Raw genomic sequence first — 24,215 nt, 5'->3', positions numbered from 1 at the left:
GGCTGCCACTGAAAGAGCTTCTTTGGATACATCAATGGAGGTTAAAGCTCCCCTTGGCAAAGGAAACCTTCAATATTATAACCACTTGTCCTCCCTGGGGTGAATCCCTCTATAACACTGCAGGCCAGGCTGATGCAGGGAGGTGCTATTTGTGCCTCCCTGAATCTACAAAAGTGCATTTGGCCTCATGTAGCTATACCTCATTTTTTTTGCAGCTGTACTGCACACCATTTTGAATTATTGAATTCTATAAAACTCACTGGGAGTTGTATTGTATTGTACAAAGTTGGTCCCCGCAGAACCAAACTGGGGCACATTAGTCAGGCAGCATGGGAAAGTCTAAGCAGGTGGTGTTTGTTCTGGATCTACTTTGAAGATAAAAGGGTACTTAATTTTCCAGCAACATCAGAGTAACACTAAATTTACTTTACAAAAGGATTTTTTTTTAAAGTTGTATTCTCCATCAGGTGCCACAGTAGTAAGGTGCATCTGTTTGGCCAACCCAGAACAAATTATAGTCCCTTTAAATGGTATTGATTTTATTAGGAAAAAAAAACTTAAAAAGAAAAAAATGTAAGAATTTCCATCACAAACCATAGTTCTGATGCATAATGGGCATCATATTAAAAGTTGACTCCTTTAGTATAAGGAGACAAAAAGGAAAACAATTGGCTCCTTTCTGATTATTCAGATCTACTTGCCAGTATCTTTTCTGTTTTCTGAGTGCTAGCAAGATGGGCAAAGACTATGATCATAAAAGTGGCTTTCAGACGTTGACTTAGCTTTTTATTTCTTTCTTTAATTAATTTATTTATTGGGGTGGGGATGGTGGAATAAGGTAATAGTGCCCAATGAATCCTTTACCTAGTGTTCAAGAACAAAGCAGAAGCTACACTGACAGGGAACCATCATTGAAAAAGTACCGGATGCCCTCTGGTGAGGTTTTTAAAGTTTCTAAAGTTTGTGCAAGTTGAGCACACTTTTCTGAAAGCAGTAAAGTGTACAACAGTAACGAAGTGCATAATACTAATGAAATGCATAACGGTAGATTTCTTGATAGAGGGTAGGAAAACTGCTTGAACACAAGCTGTGTAAGCAGACTAATACTTTCATATGGATGCCCAAAATGTTCTGCCTCCACTATTCCTCCACGTGTTATATTTACTTCACGTGTGGGCCAGACAGACCAAGACCCACGACAACAGTATGGGTCAATTCTGCTCCATTCATGTCCATAACAAACTCCCTTTCACTTGAGTGATCTTACCTTAACTTCCAGTGGTCTATGGAGACGGTTTAGAGCAGGGCCGCCAAGAGTGGGGGGGCAAGTGAGGCAATTTTCCCCAGGCCCCCACGAGAGAGTTTTTCAGGGCCCCTGGAGCAGGGTTCTTCACTTGCTCTGGGGGCCCCGGAAAACTCTCGTGGGGCCTGGGCCCCCGGAGCTTCTTCTGCTCCGGGTCTTCGGCGGCAATTCGGCGGCGGGGGTTCCTTCCGCCCCGGGACCCGCCGCTGAAGTGCCAGGTCTTCGGCGGCAATTCGGTGGCGGGGGCCCCCACCACCGAAGACCCCAGGCCCCCTGAATCCTCTGGGCGGCCCTGGTTTAGAGAGGACGGTTACACAGATGATTTCTGTAATATTTTCCTAATTTCATTTTGACTTTACTTATGTTCTGTTACAGCTCAGGGGATGGGCTCTTTCATCAACTGAACAATGTCTAATGCATTCCCATGTATCTGAAGTTTGTCTGTTTGTCAAATTTCAGTCATTACCCTCAGCAGCCTAGAGACAAGTTTCAAGGAAGAGTAGACTGAATAGATAGGCAATTTTTTAGCTTCATTTCAGAGAGGATTATAGATTACAGCCTGGATTTTTATATGCTAAATGCTAAAATGAGGAAGAACTAAATCTCTAAAGATACAAAAAGACATTAAGGGTCTTACAAATGTACCTAAGGGCCTCCCATTGACCTCTGCATTTAGACACCTCTGAAAATCCTCACTCTAAAGCCAAATAGTTCCTCTGTGGTACTAATGTGCTGAAGAGGGATGCAAAAAAGAAACCAGAGGTTTGGTGGAGAGGATTGGGGAGAGGGGAGAGAAATCACACTCCTGCTCCTTCTCTGGGAAACCCTGAGAGCTACTAAAAAGAGTGTATACAAACTGTTTCAGAAAAGTGAAAAAAGCTAAGATCAAGGTGACAGGTGTAGTTGATCTGACAAAACTCCCCCCTCCCAAAAAAAAACAACAAAAAAAACCACCCAAAAAAACCCTGAGCCTCTGTTTAGTATTTTGGAGAAACTGCTAAAGAATAACGGAACCTTGAAGACTACCCTGTAATGTTGTCAAGGTCAGTGTTAGTTTGTGTTATCTGCCACATGCTGTTAGTGTGGGACTCCCCAAGGCACAGTTTTAACTCATGCACATAAGTATTTTAAAGTGCTTGAACTTTTACATTTAATGTGTAACTGGTTTGCTTGTGCTGGTTTCTCTCTTGTATTCCCCTCTCGTGTTTTGCCTCCTTTCAGTGACCTTCCCGCAGCATATCAAAGAACTGTTGAAAAATACAGGCTAGAACAACTACCTTGCACATACATTAGACATAAAATTTGTGTTGTGTTCCTCTTCCACCTAAATTACTTAAGTGAACAGTATTTTAGAGCAGAATCAGCTGTGTTTTTTCCTTAAACAGTCCCTCTTCAAAACATAACTGACCAGTGCTTGCTGTCACACATAAATGGGATAGCTTTCTTTTCACCCCTTTCCCACTGCTTCCATAGCCTGAGGTAGAGGTGGTAAGAAAGACCTCCCTGCCAATCTATTAAACTTAACAGTGGCCTGAGATTGCATAAACTGACAATCATGCAAGAATTAAACCAAAAAATTAACTTTAATATTTGAAAATATTTTGTCAATATACTTCAAACTACAGCATCAGACTGGCCTTGCAGACAATGGAAGGAACTAGCCCACAGGGCAATTACCCAGCAGCTTGGTCCAGCCCTGTATAGACACAAACCCTGACCCTGAACTTGATGAAGGAGGAGCTTTATGAAGCTGTATTGGCTTCATGGAACTCACTGCTGGAAAAGAGCCTAAATTTAAGATGTTGCAATACTGTGTGTACAAAGTAGCTAAACTCACTAACATGCATTAAAATGAAACCAGTGCAAAAGATCTCACATTTTTTATTAAATTGCTTGAAGAACCATAGGCCAGATCCTGAAAGTCTGTGAGCAATGCTTATTTATGCAAGCAGGACCATGGAACTGAACGAAACTATTCAAGTGCTAATATTACTCAAGTGAGTGAGTGTTGAAGGACTAGGTCTTTGAGCAAAATCCCACCATTAAATAAAAATGTAGGTGAAACAACAAAATACACAAAAGCTGAGTGAAATAAGAGGAGATAAAAAGGGTACAACCAAGGGATTTTCATGCTCTCTAAAGCCCACCCCCCCTTTATAAGGGACTTTAGGGCTATTCCCACTAATAAAGTTGCAGGAGCTAGAAAATATTTCTCCTACCACAGCCTACAGTGAGGCAGAAGCAGATGTCATCCCATAGTCCTGATGTGGTAGTGCAGCTCTTGAGATCTTTCAAACAAACCTTCAGGAGGCTGGTCCCTCAATAATCACTGTGAACGGACTCTGAGGGCTTTGGTTCATGTGGCAAATAAACAATGTGTGAAAGGTTTGCCCATTTCTAGCATCCAGAGCTCAGTGATGAGGAGCTGAATACCATGCATGCCTAGTGTCTGCAGAAACTCCTTGTTTTTACCTTTAAAGTTCTCTGGTTGATCGATAGCAGCAGGGGAAGAGGCAACCCTCACAGGGGATGTCTACACAGCAGCTGGGTGAGTGCTTCCCAGAATGGGCAGACAGACACATGTAAACTCTATTTGAGCTAGCATGCAAAAAATAGCAGTGTGGCCATAGCAGCGTTGGCAGCAGCTCAGGCTAGCCTCCCAAGTATGTACCTAGGGGGTATTTGGGTGACTGGTGCTGCCACAGCCACACCGCTATTTTTAGCATGCTAGCTGGAGCAGAGCTAGTGTACATCTGGAAAGCACCCTCCAAGCAGCTGTGTAGACATGCCCTTCGATATAGTCCTATTCAGCGGGTGCCCCCAATGTCATTGTCAGTTGGACTTGGTGCAGTCAGGGAATTAGGATTAGAGGAGAGGATGAAACTGAATGCCTAATGTTGCATTTTGTGGTTGCCAAAGATATATGGATATTGTCAACTGCTGAAGAACTTAGGAGACACAAAAGTTTTCCACATGCCAGAAGCACTCACAGATACCAAATTCTAATGAATTGAGCCATAAGAGATGGCATAGCCCACAATGAAGCAGATTATTCAATAAATTAAATGCATTAACATTTTTAAAAGGTTATATTCATTGTTGTAATGTTAAGTGCCTGAGGGAACATATTATAAAGGTATACAGAATTTCACACAGTGTAGCATTTAACAGTCTGGCAACTAAATGATTATCTCATTCATTTCTTAAATCATGTACAACTACTTGGATTTAAATTTCCAATGTCCTTTAAATCGAATGAATTTCCACTTAACTTCAAACGGCAGATAATGAAGACTTTTTTTCTTTTAGGAATATCATCCAAGGAATTAAACATATGCCATTAAAATGTACACTTGATAAATTAAATGGGCACGTTATTCAGCAGCACCACACAACTTCGTTTTAAACAATATCTCTTTTCTTAAAATAAAATAGTTAACATATTATATAGGTTCATGGAAACTGCTATATGCAATATATGCAAGATGATCATGAGTATAGTTTTTTATTTCTTGTCTCATATCATATTATCAAGGTGATATTTTCTCTATCACTTTGCAACCAGATCTATTAAATCTTGCCTCCTGGTCATAATGTATTTATTATTAATTATTATTATTATTAAAATAATACCTCATGAAAACATTATGGTCTACATGACAGAGCAAAGATAGTTTAACAAATATTTGGAGTGAAATTATGCTTTACAGTAATTTTAATCAAAATATAACAGCCCAATCCTGTCCCCATTAAAGTTAAAAGCAACACTCTCACTGACTTCAATGTTTACAAGATGATGCCTTAAGAAATTGTTCTGAGCATAGGCAGCTGTATTAGCAAGTTCAACAACACTACAAAGCAGAGCTCAGAATCATCACTGCTACATCATAATGTTCGTTCACTTTCCGTTAGTTGATATAAATTATCCCCCTAGAAATCTGTAGGTTATGACTAGGGCTTTGTGTTTGTCGCAGAGGTTGCGGAAGTGATGGATTCAGTGACTTTCCGCGACCTCCAAGATTTCTGTGATGATCAATGTGGTTGACCCCAGGGCTGCCCAAGCAGTAGGCTCCAGGGTCTGCTGTTCATGTGGCCCTGGGGTCAGCCACAGCGGGCGCTGCTGGAGTGGCTCCGCAACCAGCTGCTCGGGCGGCCCTGGAGCCAGCCACACCAGCTGCTGCTGGAGCAGCCCTGGAGCCAGCCACACCTGCCACTGCTCAGGCGGCCCCGGAGAGCTGGCTCCGGGAACAGCCCGAGCAGCGACCAGTGCTGCTGGCCCCGGGGACTGAGCAGTGGTCTCGGGGCGGCCGGAGCAGCCACTCTTCAGCATCCCCTGGCAGCTGGTGCCGCTAACCCCCTCAGCAACAGGCCCCCAGGGCACCCCCCATAGACGTCGCCCCCAGCAGCATCCCTCTGGGGTGCCTCCCGCCCCTCAAGATTTAGTCAGGGGTATTTATAGTATAAGTCATGTATAGGTCACGGGCCAGGAATTTTTGTTTATTGCCAGTGACCTGTCCATGACTTTTACTAAAAATACCTGTGACTAAATCATAACCTTAGTTATGACCCTTTGTACAGTTTGTGATGGCGATCCTGCATAGACACCTATCTGCAACATGTCAAACATGCCAGAATATAGCCAACAAGCTTCGATTCCCTAAACTTATGCTGCTGATTACCAATTTTACGTCCTTTTTCCAGCCACAGAACTTTTAGTTACCCACTAAAACGATGTACCTGAGAGATACTGCATGAGGCCCATAGATCTCTCTCACTGCTGTCAAATCAGCTTCCAGCTGTGGGTGCTTGTGAAGTTCTCCATCATAGTTAACCTGCAGATAAATGTAATATGGTGGGTGTTTTTATTTTATTTTTTTACTAGCAGCAACATTTTCATAGTATTCTAAGTGCAAATATGGTGGTGTTACTCAAGTTGTTCCATGAATTTCATCTGGTCTTTTCTCTTCTATTGTATGCCTCCATGTTCCGTTGATGGTATGTTTACCATGGTACTGTACCAAAACACAAGCTGCTGCTAAGGCCATATGAAAAAAAGAGAGGAAAAAAATTGACAAAGAAGCGATTTTTGTGAAAAAAGTGAAAGCTTCACTTTCAATATTTCCTTTCTATGAAGATAAATGTCAGTTTGTTGGTGAGTTTGTTTAGCATCTTAACACTTGACCAATTTCACTTTTTTCTGAGAGAAAAACAAATTGGCTGTGCAATAGGAAAGGAGGAACTTATTTGCAAAAATTGTATAAAATTGGCAAAATTCATTCCAAGTTCAAATACAGGCAGAGCTATCTCATTGTCCTCCTTCAGATTCCTCCTTAAAACTCTCCTTTGGCATGATGCCTATAAAAAACTTGAAATGGCTAGGCCACTTGCATGCTGAGACCACTCTCTATCATACTGACCCGTGTTGTCTCATTGTTTCCTTGTATTCCACCTTCTGTCTGTATCTATCTGTTTGCTCTTGTTTTATGCTTAGATTGTAAACTCTTTGGGACACTGACTGTCTTTTTTCTTGTTTTTGTAGAGTGTTTAGCGTAAGGAGGTCTTGGTCCCTGATTCAGGTTCCTAAGCACACAGTAATACAAGTAGCAGAAGTACTAGTACTACTACTACTAATAAATATCTTTTATGGAAAAATCCTATTGAATTTAATAGGGATGAAATCTATGGGGCTTTATAGAAACTACCCAAAAATGCAGTATGAAACCTTGGCCTCACTGAAGTCCTCCTTTCTTCCTAGATTTGTTTAACTCTACTTGCTAATATTTCTCCAATCTAAAACCACTTAAATTTAAAAACAAAAATATAAACTGATAAAAAGTCACAAGAGACAAGGAAATTAATCACCTAGAAAATAATTAATTAGGGATATAGTATATAATTTTCAAAAGCACCTAAGTGACTTAGAACTCGTCACTTTGTTATTATTACTGATAGTCTACAACATCATAACTGTAAAGTGACATGACCTAAGATAAATCTTCCTTCTTTATTATTCCTCTTCAAAATGTGTGAATAATACAGTAGGAAATGTATCGTTGCATATCTCTATTGCATATGGGAGGTAGAAACAGTCAATGGAAGTTTAAGATCATAGAACAAAACCAATAGTTTGATTAGACTTTATGAGGTCCAAATAAATTATATTTGTCTATACTCTATAAGGATCTACAACATATCATTTTAAAGGTATCAGGTATTGTCCTTTAGGAAAAAATACTATAATCCATAAATACTTTTATAGTTATAGTGAATGCCTATAGATCAGGGGTGGTCAACCTGTGGCTCCGGAGCCACATGCAGCTCTTCAGAAGTTAATATGAGGCTCCTTGTATAGCTGCTGACTCCGAGGCTGGAGCTACAAATGCTAACTTTCCAATGTGCTGGGGGGTGCTCACTGCTCAACCCCCTGCTCTGCCCCAGGTCCTGCCACCACTCCACCCCTTCCCCCAAGGCTCCTGCCCCTTCCCCCGAGCCTCCCATGCCCTTGCTCCTCCCCCCTCCCCACCAGAGTCTCCTGTGCACTGCAAAACAACTGATTGTGGCAGGCGGGAGCATGGGGAGGAAGGGGGAGGTGCTGATTGGCAGGGCTGCTGGTGGGTAGGAGGCGCTGGGTGCTGGAAAGGGGTAGCGAATGGGGGGCTGCTGACATATTACTGTGGCTCTTTGGCAATGTTCATTGGTAAATTTTGGCTCCTTCTCAGGCTCAAGTTGGCCACCCCTGCTACAGATGATGTGGTCACCTTGTATCCTGTTACACTAGTTTAAATCTGGAGTAACTCTACAGAAGTCAATTTCCCCAGATTTGGATGAGTACAAAATGAAATGAGAGCAGGATTTGGCTTTGTCTCACTGAGAAAGGCAAAGAATGAAGCACTAGAGTCCAATTCTGGCCTTCAAATATCCATGTAGACTTCCCACTGACAACAGTTGTTGTTACACAGGCGGAACTGATGGCAGTACTGGGCCCTTGATTTGTACACCACATGTAGTAGGATTCTAATTTGAGATTCAGTGGTCTGTATCAAGTTGGACAGTTAGAGATGCACATTTCAACTGAATTAAACAGTACTCATCTGATCCCCCTTCGTAAGTGAAAATTAGCCAATGATAATTTGACCACATTTGGAATTCACCGAAGAATCTGAAGCCCATCTGAAACTCATCAGTGTAGCAGAAGCACAAGGTTACCAGACGTACTAAGAATATTTAGGAAAGGGAGGGATCTGAGCTAGTGTATCACTGACTTATTCTTGTCAAAGATGGAAGGCATAGCTCTGGAAAGAGTCTTGTTCCTATCCTCTGTGCTGCAGAAGCTAGGGTCTAATACAGGGAAGAGAAAAAGGATGCTGCTGCTGGGGGACTGTCATTTTGCTGAGTCAGACAGAATCAGTTGTCAGGGAGAGGGTGAGTAAGGTGAGGGTGGCAGGACTCCCATCCCTATACCCCTCCCCCTCAAGAAGGAAAAAAACTAGGACACCCATTACTCTCTCAAGTTGCTGACATAATCATAAGCTCATCCTTTATTTTTTCATGTTAGATGAGGGAAAAAGCTATCTTCTTTTTTTAAAATAAAAATTCCGACACCATATATATACTCCAGTGTTCTCAACCAGCAGTCCAGGGCCCCCTGGAGGGCCACAAGCAGGTTTCAGAGGCTCCACCAAGCAGGGCCGGCATTACACTTGCTAGGGCCAAGGGCAGAAAGGAAAAGCCCCACTGCATGGGTCTGAAGCCGGGGCCCCAAGCCCTGCCAAGAGGGGCTGAAGATGAAGCCTGAGCAACTTAACTTCACAGGGCCCCTGTGGTGTGGGGCCCTGGGCAATTGCCCAGCTTGCTGATACTGGTCCTGGCTTTGATGTGCAGAAAAACAATTGCAGCAAACATGTTCCGTGGAGTTTTTATAGCATGTGGAGGGTGGGGGGGGGGCTCATAAAGAAAAAATGTTGAGAACCCCTGACTTAAACAACGTAAATCTTGACATGATGTACTGATGATTATGGAGTCCTGCCTTATGAACGGAGAAGGGTGATTATCCTGTGAATCACAACATACTTGACTTGCCATCTTTTTTCTCCCTATTGTATGAAGCATCAGAAAAATCTGTCCAGAACAATATGTGGGTTGCCTGGCTCCTCAATAAACGGCTTCCCACAAAATTTCTGGTAATGGATGGCTAAGGGCTGGAAAGGGCAGCAAATTCTGTGTTCCCCTATTGGCAAGGAGGAATGCCAAATTAGGAACATATCATATAAGGTATTGCCCATCCTTGTGAGACAGCCCTAGCCACATTTATGAACATGCAGAGGTGAGTGGAAACTTTGATTAAAGGCAGAGGTTTTTTACAACTGCATCTGCAAGTTTACACCACAAGAGCAGCATGTATAAGAACCAAAAGCAATGGTGTTTTTGTTTCAACAAGAGCTGATCTGCTGTTATCTCCTGAAAATGTACAGAGGGTAGAGATTCAAAGGAAGAGCGCACAAAGACTCTCACAGACAGCAAGTATAAGAGTTAAAGGTCCCAAAAGTGAAAGGTCTGATAAGTTTATCGTATCTGAATGACTTGTTGTTAGACAGTCTCCACATTTAATCTGAGACATGATACAGATTTCTTTGTCCCAATATAACAGTGGGTAAGAGCTCTTAAAAAGAGTTTAAGTGATTTAGGAAGATAACTCCTAAATCCCATTTCAAAGAGGACTGCATCAAAGCACATTAACAAACTGTGCGTCAGCAGTGTCCACAAAGACGGTCTGCAGCAAGCTAATACAGGGTAGATTCACACCCCACCTTGGCATGAATGAATTCTTAATGTAGACAAGCCCTCATTCCTACTGAAAATCAGTAGGATTTAGGTGCCAAAGTCATTTAGCTACTTTTAAACTGTTTACCCAACTGTATCTTTTGGGGAAATTATGTACAGGTGATTCAAACCTTGCCGCTATGACCAAGACACTATGGGCATGTCTACACGTACAGCACTGCAGCAGCACAGCTGTCCGGATGCAGCTGCGCTGCTCCAGCACATCTGGTGAAGAGGCTTTATGCCAGCAAGAAAGAGCTCTCCCATCGGCATAATAAAACCACCTCCAGAACAGCAGAAGCTATGTTGGTGGGAGAAGCTCTGTGCACACGAGCGCTTATGTCGGTGTAATTTATATTGATCGGGAGTGGCTTATTCACACCTCTGAGCAACATAAGTTAGGCCGACATAACCTATGTCTTTTCTTCATCACCACTCCCAAACGCTTTCCTCTTTTACACTTCCCCTTTTCTCACAATCAATTCTCTCACTGTTTCAGTTGTCACCAGTTAGAAATGGTAAGATTATCTTTGACTAGCAATTTCTTCTCCAGCTATATTTCTCATGTGGTTAAATTGGCATTTATCACTTTATAAACAATTTGCATATGTAGAAAGAGAGAACCAGGAAGAGACTAAATTAGTCCAAACAAAAAACGGCCAAGTTTATATAATTCAAGGACTGTGCTGGAAAACAGAAGATGTAGAACCAGAAATTAACCAAAATTGGTGTGTCAGATATTAGGCAGACAAAATAACGAGGGGATGGGCTATTCCACCAATCACTCCCTTTTTGGGGTCATTAAAAGATAAAGTCTTTGGGAGAAGAATACAGAACAGATGGAGGCTACTGGCATGAGTGTCACCATCATAGCGGCCACCCTTACCATCTCCCCAGTTCTTCTTTGTCTTAATCCTGGCAGCCAAAGAGAGGGACACTGATAACATTGCCACCTCTACCAGCTCCAGCAGAATCCAAAACACCACTTGGAATGAAATAGGACAGGATTTTAACAAGAGCAGCAGCAACAGTTGCTCAAGCTCATCTCAACTAATTTCTTCTCTTTTATCCAAAAGGATGGCATTACCTTCTCTGATACCATCTAGGAGACAATCTAACAAGGTTTTTATTTTTTTCCTTTTAAAACTCTTTCCAGATAAAGGGAAAGGAAACAAGAAATGTCATCAAAATGAAAGCTTTACTTAGTACTTTACATTTAAAATGCTTTAACTGTTTTCTCTTCTTCTCTGTATCTTTAATAAAAGGTTAAAAGGCTTTTTAATGGTATCTTTGCCATCGTACTAAGCAGGCTGAAGTCTCTGTATACCAAACTCCTTGTTTAACACTGTTTAATGTCAGTCAGCGACTGGTTATGTTAACACCTTTGGCCCATTTATTCCATCGAAGTTAACATAGCACATCCTTATGCGGCTTCTCTATTACTTGTCTCCCTATTAGCTCTCTTCATTCATCTCACAATTCTTCTATTGCATTAATTCTTCATGCCTTCTTTTTCTTACACAAAACTCTTTAGAACTCACTTTCTCTTTCTGTGGGCATGTCTTCACTATGGAGATCAGCGCTGCTGCAATCGGTGTGGTGGCATCGATTTAGTGGGCTGGTGAAGACGTGCCTAATCGATGGGAAAGCACGCTCTCATTGATTTCTGCACTTCACCTCCCCGAGAAGTGTAAGGTAAGTTGGTGGGAGAGCATCTCCAGTCGACACAGTGCAGTGTAGACACTATGGTAAGTGGATCTAGTTACGTCTACTTCAGTTACGTTATTCACGTACCTGAAGTAACGTAGCTTAGATCTGTTTACTGCAGTAGTGTAGACTATACCTGACTCTCTCGTTTTACATCCCATCTCATAACCTGTCTCTTTTCCTCTCATTAATGCACTTCTAATGATCTCTTGTCTTCTCTCTTCCTCTTTTTGCTTACCCAATATTTTGTACTCATTCAGGACAATCACAGCTGTTGATTTTTTTGCTTTTGGTGATTACTGTATTTTATTCCCATCTCTCTCTGTTGTCTTTCCATGGAGCAAGGGTTCTACCTAAATAGAATGTAATGTTACCAGTTCAAACACAATCTAGACAAATATTGACCAAAACCTGTTACTATTTAACAGCTAATTGGTAGCTTATGGAATGGTGTTCTCAGTCTGTTTCCTGGTGGCCGCATGCCTATATAATAAAAACCACCCCCATGAACACTGTTTGAATGTATTGGCCCCTTAGTTGATGATTTCTGGACATCAAGAGTAAAGAGAGTGCCCTAGTCAAACACTCCATTGACCTCTCAAAAGAAATAAGTACAAAGGGAACATTTTAATTTCCAGTAGGGACTAGGATATGGTAATAAATAATTCTGCTGAGGGAACAAGAGGGAAAGACACAGAGATACAATTATTATTTTTTTAAATCAGCATCTCTCTAGGTGAATTAGACTACAGAGCTCAGAAAGGAGAAAATTTACTATAATATAGATCACAAGAGTTTTGTAGCTACCACTTTTACCATTAAAATGCAGTGCTATTATTTTTACCAGATGTCAGCCCCAATGCATAACAGTTTACAACCCTATTTTGCTTCCATTGATGTAAATAGGATATATGCTTTCTAGAGTGAACAGTATTTCCTGGAAGCTATAAAATAGATCCCATTTTCAAAAACATCCAAGTTACAATCAGTTTTCTTGTCCTTACAACTGCACAAATTTGAAGATCAATATAAAACTCAAAATAAATCATCTCAGAAGCCTTCAAAGGACATTGTTTGCAAATTATTGGGAAAATGTTCTCCCTTACCTGTCCCCCATAATAAAACTCTTCAGAATCATTATCTCCTTCAGAATCTTCTTCAACTGCACTATTGTGCCTCGAGTCCTTATTTAAAAAAATAAATAAAGGTTAGCAAATGAAACAGGAGAATGACATTTGCTTTTCTTCTTTTTGTAATTATGTTTGTTACAAATAAACACTTCACACACTTTATTTAGAGTTTTCATTAGTAACTTCTAGGCAAGAGGATCGTGGGCCTGATTCAACCAATGAATGACAAAATTAAACTGTCCCTATAGGTAGGGCCTAACCAAATTCCTGGCCATGAAAAATGCATCACAGACTGTGAAATCTGGTGCCCCCCCCCCCCGGGTGAAATTTGGTCTTTTGGGTGCTTTTACCCTATACTATGCAGATTTAATGGGGGAGACCAGTGTTTCTCAAATTGGGGGTCCTGACCCAAAAGGCAGTTGCAGGGGGGTCACAAGGTTATTTTAGGGGGTTGCGGTATTGCCACCCTTACTTCTGCGCTGCCTTCAGAACTGGGCAACCAGAGAGCGGCGTCTGTTGCCTGTGCGTCCAGCTCTGAAAGCAGTGCCCAGCTCTGCAGTCAGCAGTGCAGAAATAAGGGTGGCAATACCATACCATGCCATCCTTACGTCTGCACTGATGCTGGAGGTGGCTCTGCCTTCAGAACTGGGCTCCTGGCCAGCAGCCGCCACTCGCCAGCTGCCCAGCTCTGAAGTCAGCAGCGCCACCGCCAGCAGCCATTCAAGTAAGGGTAGCAGTACCACAACCCCCCCTACAATAACCTTGCAACCACCTCCACACACACAACTACTTTTTGGGTCAGGACCAGTGTTCCCTCTAATTTTTTACGTCCATGTGTGGAATGAATTTTGTTATGTGCATCATTATGGAAGTGATGTGTGGTGGCGCCAAGGGGTTCAGAGTGTGGGAGGGGGCTCAGGGCAGGGGCAGAGGGTTGGGATCTGGGGGTGCAGGATCTGGAGTGGGGCTGGGGATGAGGGGTTCAGGGTGCGGAAGGGGGCTCAGGGCTGGGGCAGAGGGTTGGGGTGCAGGGGTGTGCAGACTCTAACGTGGGGCCGGGGATGAGGGGTTTGGGGTGCAGGCTGCCCCGGGGCTGCAGTGGGGAGAAAGAAGACTCCCCCCAGCCCTCTCTTGCTGCGGCAGCTTGTGGCCAGGGGAGAGGCGCCTCTCCCCAGACATGGCAGCTCCGGTGGGGCTGGGCTGGGCCAAGGGAGGGGCTCCTCTTCCCTGGCTGCAGCACGTCCGACGGGGCAGGTCCGTGGAGGGGCTGGTGGGGAGGGGCACCTCTCCACGCCACTGCAGGTCCGTGCTTTGGCCAGCAGAGAGGGGCACCTCTCCCCACCAGGCTTTGGTCGGTGGGGAAGGGCACCTCTCCCCGCTGCTGCAGGTCCGTGCTTTGGCTGGCAAGGAGGGGCGCCTTTCCCCGCTGCTGCAGGTCCACGCTGGGGGCGGCCAGAAGGGGCGCCTCTCCTGCCACAGCCCTGTGCCCCTGTGCGGGGCTTAATAGGCAGCTGCGCACCTGTGCAGGTTAGAGGGAACTTAGGTCAGGACCCTTACAATTACAATTACCCATGAATTTTACCTGTGAAATTTCAGATTTAAATAGCTGAAATCATTAAATTTATGATTTTTAAAATCCTATGACTGTGAAATTGACCAAAATGGACCATGAATTTGGTAGGATCCTACCTATAGGGCATTAACCTAATGTATTCTGGCAAATCAACTATAATAGTCTATATTAATTTGTCAACAACATAAATAACACTTAGATTTTACATAAAACATTCATCTTCAAATCCCTTTAAAACAATTAACTTATCAATTTACACTCACAATAGAGACGACTCATAGAAAACGGTACTATTTTATCAACGTAAGTCAGAAAGTCACACTTTAGTCCTTGCTTAATGTCATTCAACTGTTTAAGGACATTATTTCTTGTGTTCCCACAATCCATTTGTCATTCACAGCCCTTATGTTAACAGGAGCTCACATAAATTGAATACTTGATAAAATCATAAAGACAAAATTCTCCTATTTGACCCACAGTTTATCTATTGCACATTTTGCATTCACAGGAGGCACAAAACTTCCATAATAACCCAGAAATCAACTGTGTGAATTGAACAGAATTTTCCTTTTAATCTTATAGATTCAGAAAAGTGAGATATACTTTTGCCACCAATTTCCATGGCCTCATATTCTAATCTTATCTCCTTATCTCTGCCTGTAAATTCATACTGTATGCTGTGCATGTGTATATTGAGTGAAAATCGTATTTTCAGCCAATTTCATAGCAATTTTAAGACTTTTTTTGGTGGTATTTTACTGAAGAAAAACAAAAGAATGCATTCAGTCTCCACTGCCTAATAATAACCGTAGCTTCCTGGGAAGCATGCTGCAAATATAAACAAAATAAACACACCAACAACAGAAAAAAAGAGAAATGAAACTCCTCATACTAGAAGAGCAATAAACCCAGCATGTATGATATAATCACGCAATGAAGTAAAGACTTTGATTGTCTGGCTCACAGAGATGCTTGGTGTTAAAGATTTTCATTAACAGGGTTTCTTAAGATAATATCTTACTTGGATCCTAATTCAATTTAAAATTTATAAAAAGTTCTATTTCTTTGCCATGAAAATTAAACCTATCTCAAGCTTTTAATCGTGAAAATAAATCTAACTTAGCCTAAAAAATTTTAAAATAAAAATATTTCTTCACCAGGAATGTACTCCATAATACTTTGTAATTGGTGACTATTTTGGTTCTCTAAGCTTTAAAGATCATTGAATAAAATTCTGTGATAGTGCAAGTCAAAAATTTCCACTGCAACTTCTTATATCAAATAAGGGCTTATATGCTACAAATACAACCACATCAGGAAACCTCGCTGCCACAGGGTTGTCCTCTATCTCAGTATAAAACAAGTGATGAAACCAGCAAACCATTACAATCAAATACAGACTACAATTCAGGAACTTATTCTTATTCGAGAAAGCATTTAACATTAAGCATGTGCTTAAGCACTTTCCTGAATCAGGGCTATAAAGTGCTTAAGCCCTTTGATTACAGTGGCAGTAATGAGATAATATGCTTGGTAATAAGGGTTTGTCAGACTGAGTATCTGTGTGCCAATTTTCACCAAAGACTTCACCTTAATGCTGTTTCTTAACTATGTTACTTCCTTGATCAGACCTAGTTATGAAACCAAATATAAATTACACACTGGAACCATGGGGCCTGATACTCTAAAAACCACCTATTGTTCACCTATTGTTCACTTCAATGGGACTGTCATGCTCACATTAGTAAGCGCTAAGCTAGGAAGTGAATGTTTGAAATATCTGATCCTGTGCATAAGATCAGGTTAGGAGATAACTGCTTTGTGATCAGCTTCTCTGACACAGTTGTACTTCCAAGGCAGAAAGCGTTATGGGGAAGGTTCGGCCATCCTAGATTGATAACACTTTGCATCTTTTAACAGCCTCCTTGCAAAATATAGATTGTTTGTGTACATCTGGAGTGAAATCCTGACCTCTTTGATGTCAATGGCAAAAGCCTCATTGACTTCAGTGGGGACAGAATTCCATCCTGGTGTTTGTTTTAACAAATTAAATGCAAAAGAAATATTAAGTTATGTTCTGTAGTTTGTTACTCTACCTTCCAATGAAAAAATATATAAGGACTACATTAATAAAACAATACCATACCTCTCCATTTTCCCTCTGTAATTTTGATTTTATAGATAAGCAACAGTTAACATCACTGGTTTTTCTTAATTCTAAAAAAAAATAATTAAAAAGGAAAATAGTTAATAGCCATGACAAATCTAAAATCATTTTATTTATGTAATTAAAAAAACCGAACTGAAATAAGTGTAGTGATAGTAGTATTTGCATTACTGTAACACCTAGATGCCTCAGTCATGGACAAGGACTCCACTGTACTAGGTGTTGTACAAACACAGAACAAAAAGACAGTCCCTGCTCCACAGAGCTTACAATCTAGCAATATAAATACAAGAAGCCAAGATGCCTCAGGAATCTATGATTCTACAATACAAAATGCTGCATAAATAGGTTTTTCCCCATCACTTTTATTTACTTGTAAACTAGATTTAAGCTATGTCCACACTTATGGAGGTATGTAGAGTACAGGACCTGCCTATTTAGCTACTCGCTGCAGTGAATGGCAGGCTGTGGCCACACTTACTGCACTGCACTGTGTGTGGTTGTATGCCACAGTGAAAGGCTCTGGCCAACATGTAGACAACAGGGAAAGGCTCCAGCAGAGGGCAGGCAGCAGGACATTATAATAGCCAGGTAAATGCCCTGGGAGGCACTGCTTGGGAGTGTAGAGAGCCATGTAGAGTATATACCCTGGAGGTTCAGGTGTGTAGGGCACTCTACTGTACTTGCCGAAGCCATGCCTCACTGTCTACACTGCTATTTATAGCTGTGCTAGCTGGGTGTGCAGTGTCTGTACTGTACATGTCGCCATTATTAGGTGCCAATTTAAATTTCTTCTTTGCTGGAATGTTACAAGATGACAATTGAGATATTGATTTTAATTGGATTTTACATAAGAATAAAAGAAACTGGCAAAATAAAGTCATTTCATTTTCTTTATAGAGACAAAGGTTTTGTTTTGATGTTCAATATAAAATTTCACACTTGATTTAAAAATATTATAACACGGGTATCTTTGAAGAAAGAAATGTATCTTAAAGGTCTGATTAGGATCTCATGGCTGTTTTGCTTCTCTGTAACTCCACTGATTTACATCAGTTTAAGTGAGATCAGATTAAGGGCCTAAAATGTTTGCTTTCTAGCAACGTTGTACCAGTTTTCCATTCCTGCACTGAAAATATATTTTTCAGGCTAATTCTATGTTAAACACAAAAAAACTATATTAAAATAACAGTATTCAGGTTGCAAAGTCAAGCACTCAAAAGTTAGGAAATGACAGAATTAAGGTAGCCTGTGCAGTCTCCTTTGTACCCACTGGCTCCCAGTCCCCCATCCCCAGCCCGTTTCCTTCCCAGGCTTCCAGTCCCACTCTCGTTGACCAGCCAGTCGCAGTTCCCTTTCCCAGCCAATCCCAGGTTGTCCCCCAGGGCCCAGTCTCAGCCGCCACCCTTGCCTCTCATCCCACTCAAACTCCCACTCCCAGTTTTCTTCTCTCCTCCTGGCAGCTTCTAGTCACAGGCTCCCAATCTTCTGATCCTGCCACTCCAGCTCTTGTCCCCTCTGGGATCCAATTTGACAGCTTCCATCTCCACACTGCCTGGGTCCTGCAGGGGAGTCACTGAGAGCACAGGAGAATTTTCCTACTCTCAGTTCACATGCCTAGACCCAAACCCAGCACAGCTTGCAGCAGCTCAGAACTGCAATTGCAGGAAAAGTCAGCCTCTCACTGCAACATGCTCATTGTGAACAGAATCTTTGGGGAATTTAGCAGCTGAGCATATGTGAACTGTGATTTTTAAAAGCTTATAACTTAGCCAAATGTGGGCAGATTTTCATGGGGTTGGCAAAAGGCACATCTCTGACACTACTCAGGCAAATTTCAACTCTCTCTTCCAAAGCATGAGGTTGCTAGAGCTTTTCAAAGGTAAGGGTGCTGGAATTTTTTAACATGGTCAAAACAATATGTTCTTCCCTAGCTTTGTTCTCAAAAATGGCTAAACCATTTTTGCTAAAAACATTTAAAAAAAATCAGCCTGAGGTAGATACCTGACATAGAAATGTTCATCTCAAATGGTTAAAGTTTAGCAAAGTGATAAGCAAATGAAAATGAGTTTTGGGCAGCCTTAATGATGGGCAAGTGTGTCCCATTGCATTCAAATAGGATTGCTTTAGCATGATTGTAAGCCATGCTATGAGTGAAAACATATATTGCCTATACACTCCCCAAAAGAAATATTTTAGTTGCTTCTATTCCAAAAGGTATGACCATACCCAACAACGAGCTTGTGAGAAAACTACAAGATGCACAGCAATCCGTATTGGCATATCATCTTTTATGTATGGGCAGTATCCTGCAGTCCCCCACAAAACTTTAACTTGAAAAATCATTTGTGACTCAATATTACCTGTTGCGATTCTATGGAAAATTACTGGGATTGACTCTGTTGTAACTAACACATCTTCATCATTATCTGAACTGGAAACATATGTGTTATCTATAAAAGAGAAACAATTCTTAGCATAATGGGTACATAATAAGGGCCTGATCCACAGCCCAATGACACCATCCAAGCAGCCTCCCAGGCTGCCCCACCAGTATGCTTCCATCTGTAACATAAAGGAACTACTTCATATCTGTGGGTCTCCTATGTGCGCTGAAGTGCCTAAATGTGCAAACCATGTAAGGGTAGGAGAAAGGAAGGTTAACTTCCTTTGGCCCTGATCTTGCAACGAGCTCTAGGCAGGATGGACCTCCTGTGCCACGCAGAGTCCCACTGAAGGCAATGCATTGGCCCAGTGATTCACTTCTGGCAGGAGTGGGTCCTTCAACAACAAACACATGGTGCTCATTTGGCATCATCACAGCATGTGTTAGTCAACGTATAAAGATCAACGGAACAATAGGCAATAACATTTCTACAGTCTACGTCAGCCAATGTGTATCATTATGGACATTTATTTACTGGCAAAATACTCAATGTCTCCCACAGGAGTCATGCAGATACACTGTATCGATTCATATTAATGGAACTTTAGTATACTCATTGACAGTATATACAGCTCTTTTGGAGCATAATTATCCTAATATTATGTTGCAATTATGAGGAAATGGTTTCAAAGATCATGCTCAGTGCCATTAATACTACTTCTAAAAATATCAGTGATACTTTCATGATTTCAGCAATGTATAAACAATGTGGGGACAACCTTACTGTTTAAAATAGTTTTAGTTTCACTTACAATTATGAAACTTTTCAATAGCTGCCACTACTGACAGTTGCCAGATCACAATGGTTCAGGGACTTAAGGCTTAATGTTCAGCTGCTTCCAATCACTCAGAGATTTGTGAAGCAATTCATTCAGTTTTAGGTGATGATTTCAACATTGTTACTAGTGCCATAGTGATGATGCGACATAGGTAACAGAAATGTATGAAACTGATGTACCCATAATTCCCTGAGCTGTTCCTATAATATCTACAAATTTACCTGCTGAGGATTCCCCATCAGTCTAATTAACACCCAAACATCTAGGGCAACAATCTGTTCTGGGTTATTAAACATACTAGCAGTCTGTTTGTTGATCACAGTCTATTCTTGCTCTGCATGGGCACATGGATCCATTCTTCCCTATAAATTAGCAAGATTAGGGCCTTAGTCACTTGTTTAGGAGTTTTCTAAAAGGTGGAATACATATTAAAATGAAAAATATTACAAAAAGAGCATACAGATTCTTGTCATTTATAGTAGTTTTGACCTTTAAGACATATTATGTCTTGATCCTAAAAGGTGCAGCTCTGATGCAACAAAGCACCTAAGCACATGCTTAAGTTTAAGAACACAAGTAGTCCCACTGACTTCAAGCACATGTTTAAGTGCTTTGTTGGATCAGAGCCAGAATGTTCAGCACTTTACTGGATCAAGCTATATATTTCATACCAAACAGGAGTTGGGTTGTTTTTAGATTATCATCATTGACAGCTTTAGACACGGTAAGCGTCACAACCCTCTTCTCGTTAAACTCGTGAATCAGGTTTTCTCACCCTGACCTGGCTGACAAATGAAGGCTGAAAAGGAGAAATGACTGTGAAAACAATCTAACAGGAAATGATTAGCAAAAAGAAGCTCCTAGAACACATTAATGCTTTTTCAAATATCTTCATCTGAACCTCTGAATATTGCTCTAACGATATTTGCTTCAAGCACAAGAATGTTGCACTATACCTGGATAATCCTCCGAGACATGTACTGAATAGGATATGCTGAAAGAAACAAAAAAAGAAAGAAACAACGGTGTTAATAACAATAACAGCATAAGAATTTTCTCTACTTCTGAATTATCTGTTTATTTATAGATTTCTGACAGCTTCTAAGACAGGAGGCAACAGCTACTTTGACAGCTTTTGAAGTGCTTAGCTCAAAAATGTAATGCCCCATTTCAAAGGTTTACTTCTGCTAAACCAGCTCAAGTCTAAATTAAACTATCTTAAAAATATCATGATTGCATTACAAAGTGTTCTCTCTACAGTAATATTTCACTGCCTCCATTGAGCCTACTATGTTTTATTTGTTTAAATGTATACATATGTCCCAATCCTACAATTAGTTCCATGTGGGCATAACACTGACTTCAGTGGGATTGTATAAGTGTAAAATAATGGTGGGCAACCTGCAGCCCACCAGGGTAATCAACTGGCAGGCTGCTAGACCATTTGTTTACCTCTGCACGGCCGCCCGGAGCTCCCAGTGGCTGCAGTTCGCCGTTCCTGGCCAATGGGAGCTGTGGGAAGCGGCAGCCAGCACGTCTCTGTGGCCCACGCCGCTTCCTGCAGCTCCCATTGGCTGGGAACGGTGAACCGCGGCTCCTGGGAGCTGTGGGAGGCCATGCAAAAGTAAACAAACAGTCTGGCAGCTTGCCAGCGGATTACCCTGATGGGCTGCAGATTGCCCACCATTGGTGTAGAAGTCTGCCCATTGGCTGCTAAGTGCTGAATCAGACCCATAGACTTAATTTTTTTAAGAAGGTTAATGTGCATCCTTATTTTACACCAAGCAAATTAATCTTTGTAGCATGCTGAAAGCTTTCCACTGTATAATTCATGTACTTTTCATTTCAGAATTCGTATATATATATAATATATGTCTACCTGCATATCTAAATAATACATTCTGGTGTGTGCACAGTGCAATAGCCATGGTCACATCAGTGTAAAACTGATGAGAAAAAAATATAGTGCTGGTCCTCCAAAGATAGTATTCCCAGTGGAATCAAGAGGTGATTCTACATGCATAGGACTTTCAGTATGAGATCCTTGGATTAAAAATATCCTCAAGACAGATTCTGCAAACAACTACAACCAAGTTTAGGTTCTGATCCAAAGCCAGTTGAAGTCAAGGGGAGCCTTGCAACTATGATTTAGTCCCAGTGGAGAGTGGGACAGAGGACAGAAGACAGATATGTGCATAAACCATGAAAAAGGGAAAAAGAGGGAGAGATGTTTGGAAACCTTGACGTTATGAAAAAGGAAATCAAGGTTAGAGAAAAGAAAAGAAAAGAAAAAGAAAAAGGTTTTGTTCTCCTCGTAATAGCCTGGAGTGAGGAAGGGGAACTCCTAGATAAAATCTACACAACATTTTTAAGTTTCCTCCATTTGAGAGAGTATAAAGAGAAAATCTAACTGCCAGACTAAAATTACATGATGATGTGTCACACAGAAGAAACAATTTAAAGAGACAGATGTGTTCACAAGGTTAAAAATAAATAAATGCTTAAAAAAGTAAGGGACGTTTATTTGGAGTAAAAAATAAAATCTGTGTTTTTATTAGAAACACCGCCAATCTAGTTTAAAGCCTAAAATTTAGGAGGAAATCTGTCTGTTTCCTATAGATTTCTTACTTCTGATATTGAAAGAAAACCAAAAATGTAATTAAATTTAATTAAATTCACTGCAAACAGTGGTCTCCCCTCTTTCAAATTAAACATTTTCTGAGCATTCAGGGGAATTTGTGCTGCCCCTCTGGAAGGGCATAATAATGGGGTGCTCTCCATGTATGCTGCAGCACTCAGAGGCACTCTGCCATATGTAGCTCCCACTGGGGCAGTTCGCCTCCACATCGGCCTTTACTCAGGCTCTGCCTATCATGCACAATTGAGCCCGTAGTTAGGCAACACAAAGCTGTTCATTTGAACCTGTGGAGGGAAGTAGCCTAATGCTTACACTTGTAACCATACGTTAGTTACATTCAACTTCCGGAAAAATGTTTAAAAAACTGAATTTGTTTTTGGTGCCAAAAAACCTCTCTCATTTCTATGCATGAAAAGCTATATTATTTTTAATGCATTAATGGCAAGCTACTTCCTACCGATTGTACACCTGCTATATTTTAATTGAACCCTTAAAGCAATTTCTGATTTGAACCATCCCCCTTAAAGAGCTTCAGACTGGCAGTCACTATTCAACCAACCTCCAACTGATTTCAAAGGCAGTTTGGGCCAAGTCAGAACCAAACAATTGGGGAGCTAAGTTTGAGCACCTAGGTAATAAAAAGGTAATAATTGGAGATATACCAGTCTCCTAGAACTGGAAGGGACCTTGAAAGGTCATTGAGTCCAGCCCCCTGCCTTCACTAGCAGGACCAATTTTTGCCCCAGATCCCTAAGTGGCCCCCTCAAAGATTGAACTCACAACCCTGGGTTTAGCAGGCCAATGCTCAAACCACTGAGCTATCCCTCCCACCTCAATGGCCATTGACTTCAAAGAACATTGCGAATGTTTAACACCCCACAGGACTAAAACTTCAGAGAGCAAAAAAGCTTCTGTACTTTATTTTGTCAGTGCTCTGAGAGAGGCAATTGAAATTCACTTAAACCTGGTCTACACACAGTCTTACTATTTCAGTTAGGCAGTGGAGCTTCCTGCAGCTGGGGAAGGTACTCGGAGAGGGGTCTGATCTCCCCTGAGAGAGGCATGCAGGGGAAGAAGAGGCCTGTCCCTCCCCAGCCCAGCCAGGGCCAGATTAGACCCAGCTCCGGGAATCCCGCCCCAAGCTACAGGAAGGAGCTCCACAGCTGCTGCCTTCAGAACCCAGCTCTGAAGGCAGAGCAGATGTGAGGGTGGCAATCCCACAATTCCCCTACAACAGCTTTGTGACCCCCTCACAACACCTTTTGGGTCAGGACCCTCACAAATGACACCATGAAATTTCAGATGGCAACATCTGAAACTGTGAAATTGACTAAATTTAAAATCCTATGATCATGAAATTGGCCAAAATGGACCAGGAATTTGATAGCCTGGCTACTTATACCAGTATAGCTTATTTCCCTTCTCATACAGGAATAAGCAAATTTATACTAATATAATTCCACCCACATTAGGAAGGTTGCACCCCTAGCCAATAACAGCAGAGTTAAAGTGGTACAAGTTTTAGGTGGTGGCATGGGCTTAATGAGGATGCTATCTCAGCATCATTTAGCTCAGTAGTTCTCAAACTTTTGTACTGGTGACCCCTTTCACATAGCAAGCCTCTGAGTGCACCCCCCCCCTTATATATTAAA

The 24,215-nt window shown here is 41.5% G+C and overlaps 1 protein-coding gene across 3 annotated transcripts in view; it reads right to left on the bottom strand.

The window, feature by feature from the left end:
* Nucleotides 1-24,215, bottom strand: part of PARP8 (poly(ADP-ribose) polymerase family member 8) — a 161,352-nt gene that overhangs the window by 62,023 nt on the left and 75,114 nt on the right. For 2 of the 3 annotated variants that reach the window (XM_039544888.1, XM_039544889.1), the window contains 5 exons: nucleotides 20,882-20,919; nucleotides 19,064-19,153; nucleotides 16,680-16,750; nucleotides 12,937-13,014; nucleotides 6,041-6,135 (listed from right to left, as the gene is read on the bottom strand). In XM_039544888.1, coding sequence (XP_039400822.1) covers nucleotides 6,041-6,135; nucleotides 12,937-13,014; nucleotides 16,680-16,750; nucleotides 19,064-19,153; nucleotides 20,882-20,919 — 372 coding nt within the window. Of the gene's footprint in view, nucleotides 1-6,040; nucleotides 6,136-12,068; nucleotides 12,158-12,936; nucleotides 13,015-16,679; nucleotides 16,751-19,063; nucleotides 19,154-20,881; nucleotides 20,920-24,215 lie in introns of those variants that run through there. The other variant, XM_039544890.1, reaches the window with a different exon arrangement.

The sequence above is a fragment of the Mauremys reevesii genome, linkage group 6 (genome assembly GCF_016161935.1).
Source record: "Mauremys reevesii isolate NIE-2019 linkage group 6, ASM1616193v1, whole genome shotgun sequence".
NCBI lineage: Eukaryota > Metazoa > Chordata > Testudines > Geoemydidae > Mauremys > Mauremys reevesii.
Note: the sequence above shows the minus strand (reverse complement) of the source record. Positions and strands in the feature narration are given on the sequence as shown.